General features: G+C 40.0%; 2 protein-coding genes across 2 annotated transcripts in view; one reads left to right on the plus strand and one right to left on the minus strand.

The window, feature by feature from the left end:
- Positions 1-12,337, plus strand: part of LOC306774413 (voltage-dependent T-type calcium channel subunit alpha-1H-like) — a gene marked incomplete at its 3' end in the record, with an annotated part of 51,094 nt that extends 38,757 nt beyond the window's left edge. Inside the window, exons 24-35 of the mRNA XM_079264437.1 lie at positions 45-134; positions 529-721; positions 3,384-3,535; positions 3,671-3,780; positions 3,864-3,997; positions 4,083-4,153; positions 5,411-5,489; positions 5,747-5,868; positions 6,212-6,526; positions 6,626-6,776; positions 8,618-9,177; positions 11,636-12,337. Coding sequence (XP_079120563.1) covers positions 45-134; positions 529-721; positions 3,384-3,535; positions 3,671-3,780; positions 3,864-3,997; positions 4,083-4,153; positions 5,411-5,489; positions 5,747-5,868; positions 6,212-6,526; positions 6,626-6,776; positions 8,618-9,177; positions 11,636-12,337 — 2,679 coding nt within the window. The remainder of the gene's footprint in view (positions 1-44; positions 135-528; positions 722-3,383; positions 3,536-3,670; positions 3,781-3,863; positions 3,998-4,082; positions 4,154-5,410; positions 5,490-5,746; positions 5,869-6,211; positions 6,527-6,625; positions 6,777-8,617; positions 9,178-11,635) is intronic.
- Positions 12,338-15,177: 2,840 nt separating this feature from the next.
- On the minus strand, positions 15,178-18,630 carry LOC306771912 (synaptogyrin-3-like; the record flags this gene model as incomplete). Its single annotated transcript, XM_079261240.1, has 4 exons — positions 15,178-15,405; positions 16,214-16,359; positions 16,825-17,059; positions 18,526-18,630. The coding sequence occupies 4 exons, from the start codon at positions 18,628-18,630 to the stop codon at positions 15,178-15,180; spliced, it is 714 nt and encodes a 237-aa protein (XP_079117366.1).
- Between the last annotated feature and the right edge of the window lie 667 nt (positions 18,631-19,297).

Consider the following 19,297-nt stretch of genomic DNA (forward strand, 5'->3'; position numbering starts at 1 on the left):
GAATTGCAGCACGGCACAGATTTACATATGTTTCATTCCTCTAGGCACTGATGTCACTCTTTGTGCTGTCCTGTAAAGACGGTTGGGTGAGCATCATGTATGATGGTCTGGATGCTGTTGGGGTGGACCAGCAGGTGAGGACACACACACAGTTACAGTCACAGGAATGAAGGGTTGGGACATAAAGGAATAAATATGAGGAAAGCATAGGAATCATTTCTATCGTAAATGTTGTGTTTTCTGCCAGTCTCAGGCACCTTTGATCATATCTGTCTGAATGAGAAAAGAGGAGTATTTCAGAAACTATGTGAGAAGGTGTAGGGAAAGAAAAAAGGCAAACAGATGAATAGCTCTGAGTTGACATGCTGGCAGTTTCACTGCTGACTCAGGACTACATTGTCTCTTTGTTTATGCTCTCCTTTTTCTCATCTTCACCCCTCCCCACTTTTGTCACTCTTTGGTCCTTCTGTTCTACCAATTCATCTCCAAACCACCTCCCTCTTTTCTACTTACTGTCTTCTGCTGCAGCCAATAAGAAACAACAACCCCTGGATGCTGCTGTTCTTCATTTCTTTCCTCCTCATTGTCAGTTTCTTTGTGCTCAACATGTTTGTGGGTGTAGTGGTGGAAAACTTCCACAAGTGTCGCCAGCAGCAGGAGGAGGAGGAGGCCCGACTGAGGGAGGAGAAACGACAAAAGCGATTGGAGAAAAGGAGGAGAAGTGAGAAAACTGGGGATACTCGTTGATAAATGTGTGGCTTTTTTCCCAGCTCTGCTCTATAATCAGGTTCGGTGCCGTTGAAGGGGTTCATGAGCAAAACTAGCCTTTAGTGTTTTTACCTCCCTTCTTCTTTGAAGTCTGAGACAGAAATTAGAATTCAACATTTTTTGTCCTCTGTCATAAACAGAGAAACAAATTAATAGCTGAGTGCCAAACGAAATGTGGTGAAATTTGTTGTTAGCAACATATCAAAAGACAAAAAGGCATTATGTATGGTTAAATAGTATTCTTTGCTTCGAAACCTTCCTAATTGGGTGAAACTACCCATAAGTATTTAACCAACATCAATGATAAGAATTGTTTGAATTGTATAAATACCAAATAAATGATTTCTTTTGGCATAGGATACATCAGACCATACTTTATGAAAACACAGAAAGCTCCAGCCAACAATTTCTTGTAGCTGTAACTTAAAAGTAGTGCTTGATCATGTTTATCCAGTTGTAAGAACTGTGACTTGTATGGTTAAAGATGAAGACAGCGTAGTGAGAGTGAGTGATGTTTTGCTTTTGTGACTTTTCTAGTCCCTCCCTTACAGTGGTTCCCAAACTGAGGGTCGGGCCCCCTAGGGGGGGCCCAGAGTTATCACAGGGGGGGTGCAGCAAGGCTAAATAAAACTTGGGAGTTGTTAAACTGGATACATTTGTAAAAGTACTCATAGGAAATGATGATAAATCAACAAGAGAGACTTCAAGTAATAAAAAATAGAACCAACTATGATGGAGCATTTCTATCCCTGCTTGACCAGTAGTAATAACCCATGGTGGGTAATAATGAGACCACAGTCTTTTGCATGTACCAAATTTTTATCATCTAATATAATGAAGTATGAAGCCAAACAAATTAAACCACCGCTTGGGGACTTTTGATTCTCAACACAAAGAAAAGCCTGCAGGTTACTTTAGAAATAAACTATCTAACTGTCAAATATAGCAAAGTTGTTTTACTAAAGCAGCATTGTCTCATAGAAAACTCACCTGAAGTAGTTTGCAGAGATTCCTGGTTTAAAATGTTTCACACTGAAGCAGAAGAATGGATAATAATACTGACACGGTTTTAATTATAGTTACCAATACAGCCACTAAAACTAAAGACACATTTCTTAGTATGTTTCATTGGTTCATGTAACGGGAGGGGGGGGGGGCTCCACATTATTGCTGTAGATGAAAATGGGGCCCTGCAGAAAAAGTTTGGAACCACTGCCTTATAATAAACCTTAATATGTCATTTTACATCTTTATATAGTGATATGACACATGACGTCTGTGTAACAATGACATAAGAATACATTTGGGGAAGTATATAATACATTTTCTAGAGAATTAAACTTATTAAATAGCTTATTTAACTCTACTGTCTCGACCAGCGGTGGAGAAGAGTAAACAATACAAACTTTTGCATTGGTCATCAAAAGTCTCTAATAACATAATAAAAAATTGCTGGACTTGTCAGCAGTCTTTTTTTTATTGAGTTAGTAGAGAAATCTGAGAACTCGCTAAGTTATGAGCCGAGCGTGACATGTGCATCAGTGTAACCGGTATTCCAGAAAATAATACTCTTTATAAACGTTCCACATTATTTGCAATGCTAATTGTGATTATGTTAATTATTTTTTAACATGTTTATTTTGTAAAATTAATTTATTGTAATTGACACATTTTAATCCCACCTCTAATATATTTTTATGTTTTCCCCAATAAGAAAACAGATTAGTTATTTTACTGCCAATCCATTCTAAAATCTTCTTAATCAACATTTTTTTCCTCATTTACAGTATGCCTTTATAAACGATTAAAACTCTGGCACCTAAAGGGTTCATTCTAATTAGTTCATTATTTATTCAGACATGCCAGAGCAGCTGTCTGTGATTTTGGTCCCCTTTGGTGTCTTGTCAGTTCTCACACGAGAATTATTTGCTAAGCAGTTGTCAAAATGTAATGAGGTATGTTTAAGTGCATTTGTGAAGAATTATTAATCTATGTCCAAACATGGAGAAGGTTCCTTCGTGTGATTCTGTGGTAGTCAACATTGGTTAGCATGTTGTGTTTTGTGCCATCACTATAGGATTTTCTGCAGGTTTATGTTTCTTATTTAGATCAAAGAGACTTGCATAAAAGAGGCATATCCAGATAGCCTAGACCATATGGTCTACTTGTACTATGACACTCATTAATACATTCTTAGACTTTTATCCAACTTGAACACTAATTCTAGCTCAAATGATGTTTTAACACACATTTGAAAGTCTTGCACATGTTAGTTTATCTTGGTCTGTTGCAGCTCCACATTTATTTCCACTCTGTCCTCTCTTTTCTGCAGTGTAATCTCTAGTAGTGCTTTCCTCTTAGTTAACTGTCTGGCAGCAGACAGCAAGGGTTTCTGCCCAAAGACACCTTGAGGTGCCACCAAAAGAGTGTGTGTGTGTGATGGATAGGAATGAATTCCTGAGGTGGCACTTTTAGTCTGAACACACATGCTCAGCAGAGTGCCACTTGGCACCAACTTCGTCGGTGACTTCATAGTCCATATCATATTTTTCTCACAGAAGCATTTTAATGACTGTGTGTGTGTGTGTGTGTGTGTGTGTGTGTGTGTGTTGCAGGGGCCCTGGAAAAGCCATATTACGCTGACTATTCCCCAATGCGCAGAACCATACACACTTTGTGCACCAGCCACTACATGGATCTCTTCATCACAATCATCATCTTTACAAATCTCTTGACCATGAGCATGGAGCACTACAACCAGCCTCAGGTAACCATAGCAACTCCTACTGCTACCTGTCCTAGAACCATAATAATGAAGTGTTATGTGGAGGTACAGTGCAGCCACAGTGAGTTTTTTTTTTTTTTAAGTATGTGTGTGTGTGTGTGTGTGTGTGTTCTGCAGTACCTTGAGGAGATTTTGAAGTACTGCAATTACGTCTTCACTCTGGTTTTTGTCATCGAGGCCATTCTGAAACTCATGGCTTTCGGCCTGCGCCGCTTTTTCAAAGAAAGGTAATCACGCTCACTTGGACGCAAAAGGCATCAAAAATATTCACCCGTTGTTCAAGTGAAATTGTTTTTGTGTTTGTGTTAAGGTGGAATCAGCTGGATCTTGCCATTGTGTTACTGTCTATCATGGGAATCACACTGGAGGAAATAGATCTGAGTGCTTCCTTACCCATCAACCCCACCATCATACGCATCATGAGGGTCCTGAGGATAACACGAGGTACACAGAGTGAGACAAACACATCAGCACACACAAAGACGATGAAGCATGGGCTGTAGGAGCTGACAACTTTGCACTGTTTCAGCGCTGAAGCTGCTGAAGATGGCCACGGGAATGAGAGCTCTGTTAGATACAGTGATGCAAGCTTTGCCTCAGGTAAGAAGCAGGTCTAATACTGTAAAATAAAACATGCAATACCAAATAATCATGACTTTCATTTGCACTAACCCTTAATTGAATCTATCTTGCTGTTAAATCACCAGGTGGATCGTATCTTTATGGCACATAATATTGTTGCAGCATTGTTGGGATTGTTTTCCTCGCAAATATCTCCTAGTAGATCAAACATGAGCCGGTTTGAAAGCTTTATCATACACAGAGACACCACAAAGCACTTTATCTTCCTTTGAGGCTGGATTGTAAGATGCTGCCAAATTCACAGTGTTACCAGGGTGCTGCAAGCTGCACACAACAAAATGTGCCACTATGTACAGACAATTGCATTTATATGATAAAGCAGAGATGCGTGTTTCCAGATGACATGTGGAATAGGTCGGATATGACGTCACCTACAATACTCTTGTCAGTCCAAATCGTTCACATAGATAGAAAACTCCCACCTTAATGTCTTGATCTGATACTGAGGAGCAGATAAGGACATTCTTAGCTCCTAGACAGACTGGGTCTGAACCAATCCCAAAAAACAAAAAAAAATAAATAAAAAATTGGAGGACACGATAACAAACAGATATGAAAGGTTTGAACAGAGTTTCTGCTGTTGACCTGCGACTGAATTACAACTTTTGAATATTTCTGCAAATACAAAAATCTTTGGCAAACTGGAGGATCTTCACAGCATCGCTCTTTAATCCTGTATGCCTTTGTGCAGGTATTCCAGTACATCAGTGGGATTCGCTAGTGTTGAAAAATATCAATGGTACTCCTTTACTGCCTACCCACGCACAAAGTTGTCTTTGAAGTGAATCATTGCTGGAAGGGATCAAAACCAGTCCTTTTCAGTGGTGTCCGAGTGCTTCCCCCCTTCTCATTAGGTTTATCCATCATCTGATTAGACATCTCTGTACCTCCTAACACGAATCAAGGAAAGCTAAGTGTGAATGGTGTTATGATTAATATAATCAAGCATGTTTGGAATTCACTGGGGCTGGATTGAGGTTGTGTACTCATGTTTCAAAAAACCAATTCTTCTTCTACTCCAGGTTTTTTGAATGGCATCTGTTAGTTTTTCAGAAGTACAAAACGTCATTGCAGTAAGGTTTAGCTGTCTGTCTATAGACTCTTTCTATCTGTTCACACGTTTGCGTCTCTCTCGATGTATACAGTTGATGTCTCTTTTTATGTGTATCACACAATGTATATATCTGTGTGTATGTGTGTAATGTGTCTGTCTAGGTGGGGAATCTGGGTCTACTCTTCATGTTGCTGTTCTTCATCTATGCAGCTCTGGGAGTTGAGCTCTTTGGAAAACTGGGTTAGTGTGTGTGTGTGTGCATGCACGTGTTGGCATGTGCGAGAGTGCGTGCACGGTTCTGAAGTGGGATGTGTGTGTGTGTGTGTGTGTATGCCTCAGCTGACTGGTGAGATGTCTGTGGATTGCATAACACGAATAAATTTTGTTGACTTGCACACGTTAATTATGTCAATCAGTGCTCTAATCTACACTCTTTCTTCTCCCTCCTTGCCTTCCTCCCTCACATTTACTATCTAACGCTCTTCATCTTCTTGTAGAGTGTTCAGACCAGAACCCGTGTGAGGGTCTTAGTCGCCACGCAACCTTTGACAACTTTGGCATGGCTTTCCTCACACTTTTCAGGGTGTCCACTGGGGACAACTGGAATGGGATAATGAAGGTTAGCTCTCTATGTCTTCCTTGGGAACTTTTAAAAAGATGGATAGACCAAAGAGTGCATGTTTGTGTCAGAGTACATGATGCGTGTCTCTGAGCATCGGATAAGAGGCTGGTGTAGCATTAGGCAGAGAGCAGATCACTGTTTTTATGACAGACTAAGAGCTGCTGACATTACAGGGCGTATTACTCTTCTGTGACAGACTCAAGGTCTCAGATCATGCTCAGATCTGGATCTCCCCCTGTTGGAGAGGAGATGAAGTACAATATATTGCTTTTACAGATCACATGAATAGAGTGGACTATTTAAATTGCTTAATCTCTCGCTTCCTGCCTTTGTTGCCCAGGACACACTACGTGAGTGTCGCCCGCATGATGGCCACTGCCTTACCTACCTGCCTTTGATCTCCCCCATTTACTTTGTCACCTTCGTCCTCACGGCGCAGTTTGTGCTGGTTAATGTAGTAGTTGCTGTTCTGATGAAGCACCTGGAAGAAAGCAACAAGGAAGCACAGCTGGAGGAGATGGAGGAAAGAAGGGAGATGGAGGAAAGAAGGGAGATGGAGGAGAGGCAAGAGCGGGAGCGACAGGAAGCCAACCGTCGACTTAGCACCACGTCTATAGGTGGGGACATGGAGCTGAATGCAGACATACCTGCACAGGTAAAAAAAAAAAACTGGGACTGTTTCATTCTAAATGAAGGAGGAGAAAGTAGTGGAAATGACAGTAACAGTGACAGCGGTTATCATCTCATATGGCAGGTGCAAGCTGAGGATGAGGAGTATTCCCATGGCAACCTGCTGAGCATGGGACGCATGCTGTCTCTCCCCAGCGACAGCTACGTTCAGCCACTCAGATGCTCTCCGTATTCTGCTATTGGCCAAGAGACATTCTGTGGCTACAGCTACTCAGGTAATTTGGTTGTTTATAGACCAATAAAATTAAGAAATAGTTTTTAAAGTCCTGCAACCACAAAAAAAAAAGCTAAAAAAAAATAGGCAAACTTTAAAGATAATTACATTAATAAATGAGGAAATGTGATGTTGTAAAACATTTTAATCTTTTTTAAGGGCTAAAATAGATTTATTTAAGGATCATGACACATTGGCAGTGAACTTTTTTTTTCCACACTGCTGACCTAGGCTTGAGATGAAGGAAAATGATGAAAATGACTCTCTACCAGTGGGAATCAACCTGGCATAATTTATTGCCTGTTATAATTTATTTATCAAGTCATTTTGCACTTGTAACTAAAATGTGCCTGACAGTAGCAGGAAATGTTCAACGCACTTAATGTTTCAACAAAATGTCTCATACGAATATCTATGTTGCCAGCAGAAATCTTCAAGGACATCATAATGGGAGTGGTTGGATTAATGTAAAATAAGAAACTGAACTCAGTCCTGGACTTCTTTTAAAACACCTAATCTCAGTGAAATATGGACTAAATGTGTATTTAAATACTGCTGTCACTGAAAAAACTGTTTATTCTGGACTAAAGTTAAAGTTTCCGTTTTTTTCTTTAGCTTAGAAAGTATCTGGAACAGGAACACTTTGGGAGGTTTCTCCCACTGGGACTTAGGGGTCTCCAGTCTGTTCAGATGTTTCTGTACACTATGCTGGCTACTTGGTTATGGCGCTCATGTATTTTTTGCTTGCTGGTATTTTGCACCCTGTTGTGAGGTGCTGGATTGTGTCAGAGGCCTTTTTACACTGTTGTGTCGTGGATCTGGACCTCAGTTGCTCTGGTACCTAAAGCTTGCTCCTGTGTTTCCATGAGTTGTGCCTCTATGCTGTGCTTCTGTCCAGCCCTCTTTAGCTATATGTAAGACTTGTTCATATCTAGCTTTTCAGCTCTGTCAGTGGTACATCCCATGCAGGGGCTTCTCCTCCAGTACCGTGTACTGGGCATCTCTGTCCATTTCTTTGAATTTTTACCACTAAAAGCAAATTTAGCGATTCCTAAATTTTGCATAATTCTTCCCCAGGATCTAGAACCCTGTACTGATCCACCAGTCTCCCATGGACCATGGTCTCTGATTTGGGAGGCTGATCATCCCAACCGCTTAACCTATTTGCTCCAGCAGAAGTTGGAGATCTCAGCTTAGTGAAGCCAAAAGAATCAAATCATCTGCAAGATGCAGAGAAATAACCCTGAGGCCATCAAACCGGATCCCCTCAACACCTCAGATGGGTCTAGAAATTCTGTCCTTTAAATTTATGAACAGAATCAGTGACAAAAAGTTGCTTTGGTGGAGTCCAACCCTCACTGGAAACAAATATTGCCTGCAGGCATATAGCATAGCATTTTTAATAACGGGGTGATTCTCAAAGTTTTATAAGTGCTGTTTGGTACAGCATGCCCTTGAAGAATTTGAGAAAACTGGACAAGTATGCACGTAGAAGTATCATAAATTTTCCTCAGAGCCTCAACATGTTGGAGGATAAAACCTGTACATGTTTTGATAAAATACTGCACCTTTTTGCTGTTTTCATGCAATATACAAAGAAATGGGAGATGGCTCCAGGATTTAATACAAGAAGTTGAACTGTAAAGCTTAAATGTAAAAAAATATTTTAACATTATTTTTGAACTACAAGAACTCCAGGTAAAAAAAAAAAAAAAAAGCCCTTTATTCCTGGCAATTTTAGTTTCCACTTGTAGCCATCATTTGTAAAACCAATACTCAGATCAGAATCTCTTTTTTCTTTGTTTCGTTATTTATGCCCACATGTTGCCTTATTATTTACAGGCTCCATGTCATCTCTGGGCTCCAGTGGAGGCAGCTCTTTGCTGCAGGTTCCAGGAGCTCTGCCCTCCATCAGCCACGCTTCACTGGGGTCTGGACGTAGCTCAAGGCCGATGATTTGCCTCAGCACCTCCCAGAGCATCGACCGACACTCTATACGAAGACTCAGCCCAGCCGACAGCATGGATGGATACAGGTTTAGTCCAGCTCACAGAATAAACCGACATAGACTGAGCTCAGCTCACAGTATAGATGGTTACAAGTTCAGCCCAGCCCATCGAATGAACAGACACAGACTCAGCTCTGCTCACAGTATGGACGGATACAGATTAAATCCAGACCAAAATGCAGAGAAACCGAAGCTCTTGTCTTGCCACAGTATGGACAGACATCCATCACTCAGACTGAGTCCCACACATGATGGCAGCAGCCGCTCCTCTCACTGGCTCAGTCCTGAGGACAGTGTAGACAGAAACAAACTGAGTCCTTCCTATGTTCCGGATAATTCAGTCCCAAAGAGACCAGCATCCTTCCGCTCTGCAAGCAGGCAGTTACGCAGACAGGTGGGTTATTTTCGCTTCCTCTATTTTTTGTATCATTATAGATGTGCAGCCATGAACCACAGATTTGAACTTGATTTGCAAAGAAACCACAATTTTAATATGATAATCTAACGTGACTGAACATAAAACTCTAAATGTTTACAGGATGGAATACACAGCATAAGCAAGAGTCTGGTTATGGGTTTTCTTATTCGATGTAAATAGATCAGAATGATACATCTCTGTAACAACACTTAAAATCCATTTAGAAACACAATAACATGGTTTGTAAAGTTTGTAAATGAGTAAAAGACAATTTCACTGGGCGATAATTGGCTACATGGTCTGTTATACTCTATGTGATCGCTATTTGCCCTTATCATTTGGAAATATTAAAGTATGAAGTCATCTTTATCTGCCATTGTCTACGCTGAAAATGCTTTAGTTGCTTGTGTCCTGGGAGTGAAGAGGCATATTACTGTTGCAATACACACATCAGTAGGCCCTTTCAAACACATCCCAGTATGCCCTGAAAGATCTCACGAGGCCAATAAGCTAACCAAATTAAACATGTGATCTTCCAAATGTTCATGAGGTTCACTGTGTATGTTTCCCTTGAGGAACATTTCCTCCTACTAGCATGTAGATAAACTATTACCAGTAAAGTGGAAATATAAAATTATTCCAATTTTATAGATAAAGATGTATAAAGTAAGGAATTACCTGTTTATCTGTTTCAACAACTTCACCAAAGCCTTTTGTTAGTATGCGGTGAACATTGAAATCAATTTTTATACAACTCCTGTTTGATGTAGATAAAAATATAATGCAATCATTTGTAAATCTTAAAAAACAAAAACCATTTTGTTCACTATAGAACATGAAAAAAACATTAAATGGTGAAAGAGATCAATTTTGTGGTGGCAGCAACATGTTCTTAAAAAAAAGTTGAGGCTGAACCACATTTACCACAGTGTAGCATCTCCTCTTCTTTCCATAAATATCTGGGAACTGTAACCAGCAGGATCTCAGCTGGGTGAGGAATGTCATCTCATTTTTGTTTGATTAATTATTCTAACTTGGTCTTCTTGTTTTGCATTTCATGATTCAAATGTTTTCAGCTGGTTAAAGTTTAGGACTACAAACAGGCAAGCCAAGCACCAGGACTCTGCTACTAGCCATGCTGTTGAAATAGATGCAATATACAGTCCAGAATTTGTTCTGTTAAAAATCACAGCATCTCTCTCGAGAAGTCTTTAAAAAGACCTCCGGATTTGAACATATATTGCTCTAAAATGTATTTAAACTTTTTGGCATTTATGGAACCTTATAAGATTTACTTGCCAGTTCCTTAGACATTTCTGCACTCCCATACCATGACAGATGTATGTTAAGCAAGTTAGTGCTGAAAACAAGCCTAATGGTCCCTTTTGTCTTTAGTCCAAAGGTTCCACAACAATTATAAAAGTGGATTTATCTGAATACAAGATTGATGTGTTTTTTTGTTGTTGTTTTTTTTTGTTTTTTTTTTATCGCATTCAATTATGACATCTTTTTTTAAATAAATTTTTGGATTGCATATTTTGGGAAGTTTTGTGTATAATTGTGTTTCTGATGCATTCCAGAGCCCATAGATCCCAAGTGATCCGATTTCATTTTCAACTGTCTCTGACTCACATATAATGAAAATCTTTTAATGAACTGCATTTTGAAATATTTAAAATCTTGTCAATGTTGCATTGAGAAACGTCATTCTGAAATTACTCAAAAGTTTATATGGGAGTTGTTTTCTTTTTTAATTCAGATTGCCAAGCCTCTGCCCATAATTTCTTCAAAGAGACTCTGTCTCATTAGGGTGCTCTTTTCATACCCAGTCATGTTACTGACCTGTTCCCCATTACTCTAATTAGTTGCAACATGGTCCCCCCAGCAGTTTCTTTGTAGTACTTCTTCATTTTCCAGCTTTTGCCCCATCACAACTGTTTTGAGCCAAGTGACTGCCATCAAATTAGAGATAAACATTTTTTTAAATATTTAAAATAGTAAAGTGTCTTACATTCCCCAATGTGTTATTTTCTCCATGTTATTTTAGGAATAAAGTATTTTTTTAATATGCAAATAACTGCAATTTTATTTACATATTACCCTGTCCCAACTGTCCAACTATTAGGAGGGGGTTTACTAGGCAAGGAGTGGGATTTTTATTTATCTCCCTTATCTTACATCATGAATATTTATACCAATGTGAACAAATACTAAAACAGCAAGCAGAAATAAAGAAGGATAGACTTGATGATATCGCAAAACTGTACTTTTGCATTGAATTTAATGTAATATCTGCTTTTTACAAAAAATATTACAACACAACAAAAGGATGACATTGGCAAATCAGTACTGTATCATAATTTATACATGCTTTGAACTTACGCACCACCTCATGAAAAACGTCTGTGTGCTTGTACGTGTGTTGTGTCTTCAGGAGGCAGTGCGCTGCGACTCTGTGGATCAGAGCGGTTCAGCGGATGACCTGGCAGAATCCTGCCTCACTGTGCCATCAGTCTCTCCCACTCCACCACGCCAGCGATCATCCAGCGTACACACACTGAAATATACACACCCCCAGAGGGTGATCTCTTGCAGGAGCCACAGCCGGAGCCACAGTGAAACTACTGCACATGAAACAGTACCTGAGCAGGCCATCTGTGGCTCACAGCCAGAAACAGAGGCAGAGAAGAGGCCTGTCAGCCCACAGGGTCCTTCCAGTTTGAAGGTCACCAGCAATGAAGCCACCCTCTCAGCTCCTCTCTACAGCTCCAGCACAGCCTGCCCTGACCATGTTGTCAGGTCAGACCCCACCCCACAGGTAGACAATGTCGCTGGGGAGGTCAGTCATAACACTTCGGCTCACTTGCACACACACCCTCCACCCAGCTCCTCCTCCCACAAAAACGGACACCTTTCTTCAACTTGTGGGGAACAAAGGAGCCGCCTCAGCTATTCAGCATCCCCAGTTGTAGGCAAGAACAGGAAGCAGCGAGTGAGCCCACCTCCAGGAGAGGAGCCTGTTACTACGGCAACCCAGCTAATAGACAGCCATGTTGAGCTGAGAAGGCGAACTCTGTCCTTTGATGCCACAAGCCTCTCTCCTAATCAGCTGGAAGGAAATTCTGTGGATGACTGAACCGACCTGTGAGAGGATCAGAGGAAACAAGTGTCCTGCTGAAATTACACACGAGGAATCCAAAGCAGGAAATAGAAAAAAAATTCCTGTTGGTCCCTCATCCTGTCCACTCACAAGAATTTCATAGGATGTTTGCTGAACTCCTTGAGACTGTGTGTATGAGTGTGTACATGTCAAAAGACTCCTTTGTGCTACCTGCACACAAAATGCACACAAGAAGTTTCCTTTTAGTCTATCACAGACCTAGTTTTAGTTCAGACAGTAGCCACATCCCAGCTATATTTACTCGAATGCTAAGCTTCCTCTTGCTTGCCCCCCTCTTTCTGCCCTCACTCATCATTTCTCTTCATCTCAAGCCTAGGTCAGAATACAGTTCAGAACTACTCTGAAGGTGGACCACAGGTTGTGTTAGTGGCTGATCTGCTCATGCACACAACAATTACTATACTTTGTAATGAAACTGCCAATTATCTTCCTGGTCGTACATTTTTTCCTATGAGGGACAAAGACCACATCTTCAAAACCATTTTTTTGTTTCTCTGAACAACAATTACTCATTTGTTGTTGATGTTTAACCAAACAAATCATAAACTATTCACATTGGAAAAGCTGTAATTTTACAATGTGATAAAACAATAATTGATTCATTTATGAACAACAGAAGGATTTGTCAGCCTTTAGTGTAATGAACAATTGATTAATTAAAATAGAAAAAACATTTAGAAATTCTATCTTTTAAATGAAAAATTTTAGTTTTTTTGGTTTGACAGTTTATTAAGATAAGAGCCTTTATTTTTCATGTTGAAAAATAAATATTCTTGGTGATTGTAAGGAATTTAATATTTTTTAAAAGGTTGAACGTGTAGTTGTACGGATAGTGATGCAGATATTTGTTCACAGTCCTTCAACTCCGACCACCTACACCCCCCACCTCACACACACATACAAAATGAGTAATATTAATAGATATTGTGCAGAAGCCTTTAGGGATCAAAATAAGAATCTTTTAACTTTTGGTTTCAATATATTCTTTGTTTTTAATTTTCTTGGCTTCTGTTTGCTGTCAGTAAACTTGCCCCTGGATGTTGCTTGATTGTTAACTGCTTGCAGTTCTTTGAAATACTTTGGATTTTTCATGAAAACATCCACACCTGGATCCATCCAGCCCTGACAGTCTGAAAAATCCATTTTATTCTTTAAACCTTTCAGTTAAAATCATGTAGTGTGACCTAGGCTTTAGTACTTTCTACCTCGCTTCTTCCAGCCTCCATCAATGCGAATGTTCACTTTTCTCACTCCCCCTCCACTTCCCTTCTCTGTCTTTGTATTCTCAGGGTAGAGGTAGTTCAAACACAGCTGAGTGTGAGGCATGTGATCAGAGCTCTGCAGAGTTAGGGAGCCCCCTGTTGTCTGAACTCAATTCTGGCCCCCTTCCTTTAATATTTAACGGGACTCAATTGCACTGGAGCAGGGTGAAGACAGAAACGAAGGTACAGAAGGGCTTATGCAGGTGATTTAAAAAAAAGAGCATAAAGTGAAACTTTGTAGAAAAGGTAAAGATTATATTTTAATAAAACAGCAGCGGGATTATATGAAAACTTCAAGAGTGAATTTCTACATTTTTGAATGTCAGTTTATTCTGCTGGTGATGATGAGGATGCCCCTGATATAGGATGTTGATGATGCAAGTAATGTTGTGTAATGTTCCTGCAGATTAATGGCAGCAGAAAATGATGCACATTAAGGAGTAAATGACAGAGCTGGAAATAAAACCACTTCCTGTCTGACTTTCATTTGACTCAGTTCTTACTCTGTTCTGTCCTCTCATATAAAGACTTTGGGAAAAAAAAATAAATAAAGAGAGCGTTGCAATCTATTTAATATGTGCCTTTTAATCTTAAAAGAAAGCGAACATTCAGCAGCTGTCTGCTACTGCTAATGAATTCATCACAACTCTAATTATGGGCTTCCAGCAGATGTTGATTAATATGCCTAACACATCCTCAGATTTCCCTCGCAATACATAACTATGTTAAGAAGAGTTATTTTATATTCAAGGAAGAAAAAAAATCATTTTAAGATAACGTGAACAAAGTCAAACACACAGCCTTAGTCATGGATGTTTTTTTTTTTTTTTATTTTATTTTTACCACTTCAGCATATTACAATAAAATATTTAATCACATGAATATTTCACATTGAAACTTTGTAGCATCCAGAATGCATTAAGCAGCCCTGCCTTTATGCCCCTACCATGAAAATGAAATGTTTTCTTCAAGTTCTGCCCCTTCCTTCATTTACTTACAATCTATTGGTCAAACTGACTGAATTTCAGCCAATGGTAGGCCACATTTCCCTAGGGCAGCTTGTGATTGGTCAGACTAACTGAGGGCAAAAAAGGAGCTAATTAGCTTCATTGTCTTTCACATTTTTGTCCCACTGTGTTCCTTCATAAGGCCGATGGAGCATCATCAGTGATCTACATCTATGTTAATCTGCACTTCACCATATGAACATGCAGTTGAGGTGTTTTGTGTGTGTATGCTTGTACCTCTGGGTGTATCTACACGTGTTTCCAGGTGTAAGTGAGTATAACTGCATTTGCGTGCATATCTGTGTTTGTGCGTGAAGGACAGTATTCTTGACACAGAGCATTACAACTAACTAAGCTCAGCCAGCGGTTACCATGGTGAAAAGAGATCTAACACTTATTACCCAGACTCCTGTCAATCCCAGGAGAGGATGGAAACCCAATAAACAGTAAGACAGGTTGGTGTCCACGCCTGCGCTGTGTGCAGTGTCATTCAACTCGCATCTCATCACTCTGTGAACATGAGTCTCTAGAAGGCAGGAGCCATGGGTCTTTGCTGCGTGAGTTTCTGAGGGTCCAGGGTCTCAGTGAAAGGTGGTGCTTGATAGGGATTGGTGGTCACTATGGTCCCACCATTAGGGATGGGGTATGGTGTAGCTCGAGCATTGCTCGGGGCTGGTTCCAGGTGTTGCCAAGTGAATAAGTTTGTGTTGCTGCCAGTTAAGAAACGTCGAAGGGCACTCAGTGTCAGCACAGCCTGTTAGTAAAGAACACAAACACACACACACACATACACACAAAGTATCAAGCATCACAGCAGCAGAAATCAAGATATAACTGTGATCCTAAGCTACTCTGCACTTCTATTTAATTTAACATAATCATGTTACATGTCTGTATTAAATCCACCAAGCAGGTTAGTTTGGTACACTTTACACAGCAAAATGGGAAGCATGTCTCACACATACTGAGGCTTTTAAGTTTAGCAAAGAACTAAAATTTTACTGGTTTCTTTTACTGTAACATGCTATGAATTCTCAATGGAGGAACTGCAGCTCATTCCTGGATGCAACCACATCTTGACCTGCCCACACTTCTGGCAGTGAGATGCTGTAGGTTTGGTGGTTCAACAGTCTGCAGAGGCTTCACTGTTTCATCAGCCAATAATTGATTGAGAGACTTTCAGGCTCTTATCTGCCAGCTCTGCAATCCAACCAAAAAGCACCGCCGAGTTGCCTTTCGGGGTAATTCATACATGAACACATTCACACGTTGTTAAACACATTCACATCTTAAAGAAGCCGGGTACAACAGCAGCTCTGCTACAGCAGTGTCTGAATGTATGTGTAAGGGTTACACTAAAGAAAGGATGGGAGGAGTCCCGGGCAGCAGCCTCTGTCCATCCTCCATGAAAGAAATACTCTTAAATGTGTTTATGGCCATCAGACACTGATAACCCGGGAAACACATGCAAGGGAAACATCTGCTCAAACCCGCATGGTGATGAAGATAACGGGCTCAAATATGCTTATAGATAAAGGACAAGGTGATGAACAGATACTAACCCAGCTGAGGATGGAGAAGAAGCAGAAAGCGATCGTAGCTCTGGCAGCGTCTGAGCCCTGAGCCAATGGCAGCTCCTCTGGCGATGTTGCCTGCCACTGATTGGCCAGAAAACAGAAGCCAACAAACCACAGGAAGCTGGCTAGACCTGAAGGAGGGAAATGAGATTGTTAAATACTTTCTATTGTAAATTTATATATGTTGTCCATTTTAAGACGGTGAACATTAGTAGTGAGCAGATACAGTCAACTCAGGTAAACTCTGTCTACTCTGTTTTGACCTGTGGGCTTGTGGCATGGCTTTACTTCACTTCTAAAGAAATTATCTGCCTGGTTGCTATGTTCATTTGTGTCCCTCATAAAGATACAGATGGTGTTGAAACATTAGCCTCCATAAAGTTTGCAAACACAGCTGAAAATTTATCAGTGAGCTCCAGCCATTCCTGCGTTTTGCAAGCGGACTCTCGCAGTCACTCATCTCTTTTCTATGAAGGTTATTTTTATTTGCATATGTTCTCTGTCTTGATTCATTGAAATCAACATTTTTGAAGTTTGAGAATTTGTTGTGAAATTGAAGTTACTATGTTTTCGTTTAAATTTGGTTGTGTGTGTACCTGAGAATATGAGGTCCAACAGCACTGCACGTCTTCTGTCCTTTACGTTGCTCATGGAAGGAAAATAAACATCCAAAATCAAGAAACAGATGCTGCCTAGGAAACAGGCCACACCTATAGTGATGCCGTAGTTACAGGCGTCAGCGTTGTTGTTAAAGACGCAGAGCAAACGCTCACTGCCGATGTTGATGTAGCCTTCGTTCACAATGCAGCTAAACACCACTATGGAGAAAACCTGCAGAGAGACACATGGGACACTTTACTGTGTGACAGACAGGAGAGAATAAACTCATTCTGGTGTAAAAATACCTTTCATTCCTCAGAATTAAATGTGTGCGTGTGCAGATGCTAGAAAAGTTGATACAATGCAGTTGTTGTTGTTTTTCTTTTACTTATGATGATGTCACACTTTTAAAGTGTTGGTTGATTTGATTTGATAACTATAAGAAAAGGCAAAAATTTCCTCCCCACATTCAAATTCAGTTAAATGATGACTGAGATGATGATTTTAAAACTAAAAATTGAATTTCGTAAACATTAGTTTCATCCAAATAACTACATGTTTATCCATTGGCTGTTGGTCATGCAGGAAGTTTCAGATTGACATATTGATATTTCCACCAGCCAGAAAAGCCAAATGGGACTGTACATTTACTCATCAATTTTATGGTCACGGTGAATGTCACTGTCAGACAGATATTTGAAGCAGCCTCGAATAAGGTAGAAACTTGTTTTCAACTTTTGTGTGTTCATCAAAGCTAGTTTTAAATGACAGCAGAGATGTTGGAAAGTTTCAAAAAGTCCGTACAAGGAGCGACTAGCAAATGTTCAGCGACTTGGTTACACACTAAAAGTATTTCTCTCAGTATTGTAATTCCCAGAGCACATAGCAAAATACTTTAGATCCCATGAACAGCAGCAACCTGGTATAGCTGTACATTACAGTATGTTACCGTTATTTATTGTATCTTTTCACTCTGGCAGGTGAAATTATTAAAAGCTAAACATAGTGGATGTAAAATGGTTCCTGTCTCTGACTGCCTTCAAATTTGATTGATAAAAAAAAAAAAATAAAAAAAAAAACTAATAAAGAAAAAACATAACACTGTGTTAATGTCATCTTTAAATTTTTCATAATCATTTTCTATTCATTTTACAGAGTTTTTAATAGTCTAAGTCCCACATCTACTCAGTGTAAGTACAAGTTATCTGTTAACTCGCTTTCTCAGTTAAACATGTCAACATGAATTATGACAGACACATAAACACACATGATGTATTTCTTATTTTTGTGCATGCATGTTAAATCCTGCGTGATTCCTCAGAGCTGCACAGCATCACATCACGCAGGAAGCATTGAAGGATGTGTTGTGTTGTGATTGGGAGGCTTTGAAACCCAAAGCGCTTAAATTAGCTTATCTAGACACAAAGGGACTCCAGACAGATGGATGTGGCAGAGGCTGAAATGATTTCTGCTTCTCACATCTGTAACTGGAACTTAAATACAATCAGTCTTGAGTAAAAAAAAAAATAAATAAATAAAAAAAATCAGATATTAATCACTTAACATTAAAATTAAAAACCTTTTATATGAAAGAACTGGAGCACAGAAAGACATAGCAGGGTACGATGTGCTATAACAGAGGGCTGCAGGTAGGCCCGTGCACTCATGGAAACCCACATATTGCAGTAAAGACTTACCCATGAAAGCAGCCTGAGAATGGTGCGGGGATGTGAAAAGAAGGCGACCGGATCGAAGGCGACGTTCCCGGCCTTCCTGGCGCCGTAAGCGCCCGCAGTCTCCATCCCTCCGGGTTTCTGCTGCCTTATTGCCCGCTGAGAGAACAAGATGAGTCGGGGTGTGTGTGTGTGTGTGTGTGTGTGTGTGTGTGTGTGTGTGTGTGTGTGTGTGTGTGTGTGTGTGTGTGTGTGTGTGCGGCGCGAGGCGGCAGCGTCCTCCTCCTCCTCCAGCAGCATCAGTGTGAAGTCACAGCGCGTCACCAGAGCGCATCACAGGCTGCAGCAAACAGCAGCCTTTGTCAAAATGTGCGTTTGACCAGATGTTTGTGCATCTGTCGTCACGCCCGTTTGCCTTTTTATTTGTTTTCTCTTTTTTTTTTTTTCATTTGAAGGTAAAAGATAACTTAGATTTAAAAAAAAAAAAAAAAAAAAAGCTTCAATGAAACATCATGTGTTTACTGAGTTCAACCATCAAGCGAAGGTACAAATAAAAAAAGAATGATAGATGATCAAGATATTCAACTTGGAGACAGATGAGCGAATAAAGTACGATGAAAACAGAGACATGCTCTTTTTGACAAGTGATAAGCTATCACGTGATTTGTTATCACCATCTAGTGTTATCACCATCTAATACTTATATATATTTTTCAAGTTAAGCGTTTAGATATGTGTTCCCTTTCTTTCTTTTTTTTCTTTTTTAATTGCAAACCTGCTGTCTGAACACGTGTAT

Source organism: Telmatherina bonti (genome assembly GCF_933228915.1).
Source record: "Telmatherina bonti genome assembly, chromosome: 3".
Taxonomy (NCBI): Eukaryota; Metazoa; Chordata; class Actinopteri; order Atheriniformes; family Telmatherinidae; genus Telmatherina; species Telmatherina bonti.